This window comes from Myotis brandtii, unplaced genomic scaffold, assembly GCF_000412655.1.
Source record: "Myotis brandtii unplaced genomic scaffold, ASM41265v1 scaffold154, whole genome shotgun sequence".
In the NCBI taxonomy this organism is placed as follows: domain Eukaryota; kingdom Metazoa; phylum Chordata; class Mammalia; order Chiroptera; family Vespertilionidae; genus Myotis; species Myotis brandtii.
In genome coordinates this window covers 8,417,753-8,424,317 of record NW_005355584.1, presented here as the reverse complement: position 1 = coordinate 8,424,317, position 6,565 = coordinate 8,417,753, and the positions used below count along the sequence as shown (strand labels likewise).

General features: G+C 58.8%; 1 protein-coding gene across 1 annotated transcript in view; it reads right to left on the bottom strand.

Annotated features, from left to right (window-relative positions):
* The window catches only part of NFATC1 (nuclear factor of activated T-cells, cytoplasmic, calcineurin-dependent 1), a 48,944-nt gene that overhangs the window by 32,485 nt on the left and 9,894 nt on the right, over window positions 1-6,565 (bottom strand). The window contains exon 3 of the mRNA XM_005861587.2: window positions 5,601-6,565. This exon is cut by the window's right edge and continues 19 nt beyond it. Coding sequence (XP_005861649.1) covers window positions 5,601-6,565 — 965 coding nt within the window. The remainder of the gene's footprint in view (window positions 1-5,600) is intronic.

The window sequence follows — 6,565 nt, the reverse complement described above, 5'->3', positions numbered from 1 at the left end:
GAGGTCATATCAGAGCACAGAGCACCCTGGACTCACAGGAAATCTCATCGCTTTCTTTACTGAAAGCCAACTTGCACCTGGGTCAGCCCAGCTTCCAGAAGGCATTTTAGAGGCACTGATAAAACAGCAAACCGCACTGTGACGTAGAAAAACACTTCGGCCCTGGCTGGCGTGGCTCAGTGGTTAGAGCGTCGGCCTGCACAACGAGGGTCGCAGGTTCAATTCCCAGTCACGGGCACGTCTCTGGGGTGCAGGTTTTGATCCCGGCCCCAGTCAGGGTGGGTGTGGGAGGCAACCAATCGAAGTGACATATCAATGTTTCTCTCTCTCCTCTCCCCGCCCCCACTCCCTCTCAAAATCAGCAGAAAAAATATCCTATGGTGAGGAATAGCAAACAACAACAACAACAAAACCGCTTTGGCTCAGGAACCCAAGAACACCGGCACACAAGTCCCATCAATTACACGGAAGGTCTAGTTTTAACGGGAGACAACCGCCGTCTCCCGATTAAATTTTAATCTCCCAGGCAGGGCGCTATCTGGTTTCCCCAGGCCGCTGGCGCACGTCAGCCGCAGGGCTCGCTGAAGGCTCGACGGTGAAGGGCCCTCCCCACCACTCTGCTCGGAGGAAAAGGTCGGCGCAGAACCCGCTCTGCTTTGCCTGTGGTCAGTGACACACGTCCTCCCTGGACACCTCCTTCCCACCTCTGGGCAGGGTGGGAAATGTCAAAACTGGACACTGGAGGCGCCCAGGTCGGGGACGTGAGGCCCAAGCGCAGCCTCCGCCCGGCACGTACTCGGGAACACGAGCAGGGCAGACCAGGAACTGGCCAGTCGCACCCGCACGGCTGTAACTCGTCTGGCATTTGGATTATTTTCTGATATTAGGCAACATTTCAGATCTCAGCAGCTCAACTTAAAAATCTGAGTGTAAAGCCACAAAGATCCGAATTATTTTATCCGGTCCAGGACGCAGAAGTACCGCAGTTCCTCTTTCTCCTCATAATTGACACTCACAGAATCCCCTCAGCAGGGAAACCAGGGCCCACATCCCGCACGCACACCTGGGGAGGGCTGTGCTGGTGAAGCAAGCCCCGCCCCCAGCCCTCCCTCGGCCGCTCACTCACAATCCCAGGTGTGACCATCAGGTAAACTCTCCGACTGGCAGTCAGGACGGAAACACCTGGTGTTGGACCTGTTCAGAGCTGCCAGGTAGAAAGCTGTGAGCTGCCTAAATGCTACAGAGCAGGCGCAGAGAGACGTGGCTTAGCTCCCCCCAACCCCAACCTGACACGTGCCCGTGCACAAGTGGACACCATCGTCTCCCATGTCCCCCGGTTCCTGCTCGTCCAACACCAAGTTCATCCTCTAACAGCGGTTCTCAACCTGTGGGTCGCGACCCCTTTGGCGGTCGAACGACCCTTTCACAGAGGTCGCCTAAGACCATCCTGCATATCAGATATTTACATTACGATTCATAACAGTAGCAACATTACAGTTATGAAGTAGCAACGAAAATCATTTTATGGTTGGGTCACAACGTGAGGAACTGTATTTAAAGGGCCAGAAGGTTGAGAACCACTGATCTAGAAAGTGCTGTGGCCGGGGTGAGTCTCTGGGCCTCGTGGGGACATCCGTCTCTGGGGTCCCACCCGCCCCAGAGGATGCCCCTGGGAGATGGAAACCCAGCCGGGTCTCTGGATGCAGGGACCCAGTGAGGCAGCTCTGAGCCAGGTGACCACAGGCTTCAGTGCGGGTGAACCGGGGGCCTGAGCAAGCAGCCCCGACTCTGAGCTCCGGCCGGCCGGCACTCGGAGCTTCGCCGACTCCAACTGTGTCCTCGCAGCACCTCCCCAAAGACCGCCAGGGAGCTTCCCCCCATGGTGTGCAGGTGCCGTGCTGCTTCCGCCGGGTCAGGAAAAGAAAAAAACCCGAAGTGACGTCCGCTGTCCGGGGTGGGTTGGCCTGACACTGACCACGAGCACACGGCCCGGCCAGAGCGGTGACCCCTGTGGAAGGACCTGCCGGCTGGACTGGTGACTCACCTACGGGTTTACTTCATCTCTCTCGGACTTTAGCACATGTGCTTCTGACCGGAGCACTTATCTTACTCCAAAGTAGGATACATCTGAAGATAGTCAGGTAACTTATAAACGCAACAGGCTTCAGCAGTTTCATCAGAGTTTGGAAGCGAACACTTCTGCCTAGCACAAAAGTTATGAACATTTCTGAAGCCATCGCTATCACAGCCAAAGACCTAAAAGGCGCCACGTCGAAAATACATGGATTTGGACGTAGTCCCCAGGCCACCGAACCCTTCAGCTCCGAGTAAACACTGTGCATCGAGCTAATCTCGGCCCTTGGTGTTCTGTGAGCACGCAAATCAAAACGCCAGCTGCTCGTCCAGCTGCTTGAACCTAATCAGATAAGACGCAGGGAACACGCTCCGCCTCCCACAACCAGCGTAAGTCTACGTCCTCACGGACTCTGCCTCTCTCCAGGCAGAGTCAGAGGTGGTCTCGGCGCTAAAGACATTAAACCCCCGAAGCCGGAACTTTTCATGACCTGGATCTGAAAGAAACTAAACGTTCTCACGCACAGAGACAACCCCTGGACACAGACGCTCAGCCCCTTTAGGTTAATATGAAACCGGCTAAAGGCACATCTGTAAACGACCATCTAGAAAATATCAAATGCAGACCCAGGCACCAGACGCTCCCGCCACCCTGGCCCCTGAACCCTTGGGGCCCCTGCACCCTCGGGGCCCCTGCACCGGCAGCCTCTCGAGCCCACAGGCAGGTGGCCAAGTCCTGTAACAAGGTGGGCCTGGGGACGCCGCCGCAGCAGCAGCACCATCACCGCAGAAAGAAGTGGGGGGCGGGGGAAGAATCCCCTCGCGTCCCCAAGAGGCTTAGGGCTGACCTGGACACTAAAACTCGGATTTTTTATGGGGAACTTGGAGTCAGCGGTAATTCCAGTGCATTTCCTGAGCTCGAACAACAGAAGCGTCATTCCACTGAGCTCTAAACAAGTCTGAACTCTAGATCTGTGAAATTCTATCAAATTCGACTCAAGCAAGAAGTCAGCATCGTCTTAACCCCACGGGCCTGCCAGACGCTCTGCCCGGAGGGGTAAGCCACAAACGATGCTGCACAGAGGAGACCCGCCCAACAGGGAAATGACGCCACAGCGCGCCCCGGGGCTCACCCCACACCGATGCTACTTTTCCTGGGGGGACACGAGTAACCGGGTACAGAGGCCCTGAACGGAGGGCGGGGGCTGGTGGTGGCAGGTTCCCCGCCCAGACTGCACCATCATGGCAGCAGCGTCCGCTGCGTGGCTGACCTGCTGACGTCTGACGCTGGCTGCACTTTCTCAGGAAGGAAGTCTGGCCGCCCTCCCCTCTGGCTTCCACGGGGCCCTGCTGCCCCTGAGCACCAGCTGACGGGTCACAGGGAAACAGGCGGCCAGGACCAGGAAACATATTGGCTGTGAGGCCCCAACGGTGGGAAAGGTTAGCCTCACACCCATGGGGGGGCTCGTGCCTCCCTCGGGCTTTGTCTGCGTGAACGCACAGGAATGTCAGGGGCGGCACACCGCACTGGGCTCTGCAACCGAGAGATAAAGAGCAGTCGGGTGGCCAGGGAATGACAGGGACGAAGGGCACCTGCTTTCTGACCACGAGTTAAATAAACCCAGGCTGGTCGTGCAGACGGCCACCCGCCAGGAACATTCGAGTGCACCTCGAAGGGAGAGGCCGAGTCCTCGCCCCGGGACCTCGGTATGTGACTGCGGGTGGACTCGGGGTCTTTGCAGGGGATCAAGTTATAAAGTGAGGCCCTTGGGTGGGCCCTGATCCAAGCTGTCTGTGTCCTCCTCGGTGGGAGAAATTCAGACACAGAGACAGACACAGAAGGAAGACAAAGGAGAGACAAGTTGATGACAAGTGTCCACACGCCCCGGAGGGAGGTCTCCAGGGCACCAGTCTGGTATTTTGTCCCAGCCCCCCTGACAAACTGAATTCTTACAACTTCTTAAAAACCCCCTCGCTACGGTCATCTTCCTGCTCACAGGTACAGTGATGTGTTGCCGACGCACTCTGCCTTTGACGTCCAGATTGGAGTGAGCCCCATGGCACTGCCTACGACCTTCATGGTCCAGGGACACACAGAAGGTCACACACTGTGACACGTGGGCGGCTCCGGACTGGAGGCGGTTAGCTTCTGAATATTCTCATTCTTCTTTACATAAAAGTTGTAAAGTAGCACATCAGGCATAACCAGCCTTAAATTTATAAAAATGCCCCCAAATGGGTTTTCAGTTCCCACGTTTATTAATGAATTCCAGGTTCTGAGATACGTTTGTTCGATGACACCTTTGAAAATACCAGCCTTTTAAACTTCACATGTTGAAAGCAGACATTGGGATAAAAACGTGCCCTAATGCACGTCAAGAAAAGCCAGTGTTTGCTTTCTCTCCGAGTCCTGACTCCTAACCATCAGCACCGACTGCTTGACAAACTGTCAGGTCTCCTCTGGAGGGTCCCGCAGCACCCAGCCCTCCTGCTCACCCTCCGCGCCTGGTGGGGGGAGGGGGGGCAGGGGGACGCCCTGCGGGAAGCCGGGGCCCTGCGCCCATCTCGCTTCCAGAATCCCTCCAGCCAAACACTAGCTAACCCCCCAAAACCACACGCAGGTCACACGGGCCTCTTCCTGGAGGTCACAGGGGCTTCTTCCTGAGGCGGCCGCAGCCCGTGTCAAACGGTGCCACGCACGGGAGGCACGGGCGGATGCTTCATGCCCCGTCACAATGCTGCTGCAGGGGCTGCACGCGCCAGGGGTCGTTAGAGGCCCACCTGTTGGGAAAGCTGTTCAGTTAAAAATAAAGACGCCGGGCTGAGTGAGCAGCCCCAGCTGAGCCCCAGCAGCCCCACACACCGTTAAAGAGAAAAATCAACAACCCAAGACGTGAGGCTGGGAACATGCTTGAGCTCCCTGTCACCAGCCTGCAGGGACTGGTGTGTCTCTGGGGAGGAGGCGGCTGTGTTGTTCTCCAAACAGCGTGGGCACGTGGGCAAGGCAGGGAGCGGCTGCCGCTCGCTCTAGCTCGCTCGGGAGTGCTGCGCTGAGGCCCATCTGCACCCAGCGCTGACAGCAATTAGGTGGAGACGGGAAGTGGGTGAGTAGGAGGCGAAAACAAACAGGGCAGGGATCGTTTGGTTTCGCAAAACAAACGCCAAGCGCACGTATTTGTAAACTCTGTGTGCCCGACTCTGTATGCAGGAGCCCTAACCCCACTCCCTAGAATGTGAATTTATTTGCAGGTGGGCCTGTCAGGAGGTGAGTGATGTCTGGAGGCTGGGCTGCAGCCACTATGACTGTGTCCTTATAAAGACGCCGACTTGGACACTGAGACACCAGGGAGAGAGCCACGTGACATGGAGGGCTGGGATGGGTGAAGCTGCTAAAGACGAGACTCGGGGCCCCGAGTGGCAGCAAACCCCAGTGCTGGGGAGGTGGTTCTGGTTCGGAGCTGCAGGGGTTCGAGCCCTGCGGCACCTGCACGCAGACCTCCAGCCTTGGACCCACCCCGCCCGCTCACCTGGCGTAGGACGTGGGGGACCTGGGCCGGGCCCATGGGTATGGGTGCTGTGGCACCGACAGGTACTGGTCGCAGAAGGTGCCCTTCCGGATGTGCTGGAAGGGGGGGAACTCCTCCGGCGGGAAGTCAGACGAGGGTGGCGTGGTGCCCAGGTCCTCGCCCGCCGGCTCCACCTTGAGCGCCACCGAGGGAGAGTGGTCCAGGGCGGTCTTGCGGGCCTTGACGGGGACGCCGTCACCCAGGTCCAGGCTGCTGTCGGTGCTCAGGGCGTTGATGGCGGCGACGATGGCCGAGCTGGTGTACTGCGTGGTGTTGCCCAGCCACGTGTCGTCCGTGACGCTGACCCGCGGCGAACTGTGCGGGGACGGCGTGGGTGAGTGGTGCGGGGAGCAGGACAGCTGCCGGCCATTGAGGCCGTACTTCCTCTTGTTGCTCGGGGACGAGGGCCTGGAGGTGCGCGCCCCCAGCCAGCTCTCCTCTGTGATGCTCGTGCGGGGCGAGGTGGAAGGGGAGTGTCTCGGGGAGCCCAGCAGGCTGCAGGCCCCCAGGCCTCGGGGAAAGCCCTCCTCAGGGTCTGTGGTCTTGGGGGACACGCAGGGGGATTGCCAAGGGGACGTCTGCGGGGACGCGTACGGGTACGAGTAGTTGGACTCGTAGGACGAGGCCTCGGAGTTGCAGCTGCGCGAGGACAGGCTGCTGGCCGGGCTCAGGCAGGAGGGGTCCCGGTAGGCCTCCAGGTTGGGCAGGTTCAGGGTGGCGGTGGAAGGGGGGCGTTTGGAGTTGGGAAGGACATCCTCCACCTCCACGTCGTGGAAAAACTGGTTGTTGTTGTGGTGCAGCCCCAGGTAGGACGTTATCTCAATGCGGGGGCTCTCCAGGGCCGGGGCTCCGTTGGGCCTGATGTGGCCGGAAGACAGAAAGTAGCCCGAGGGCCCGCCGTCCACAGCGGCTCCGTACCCCGAGGG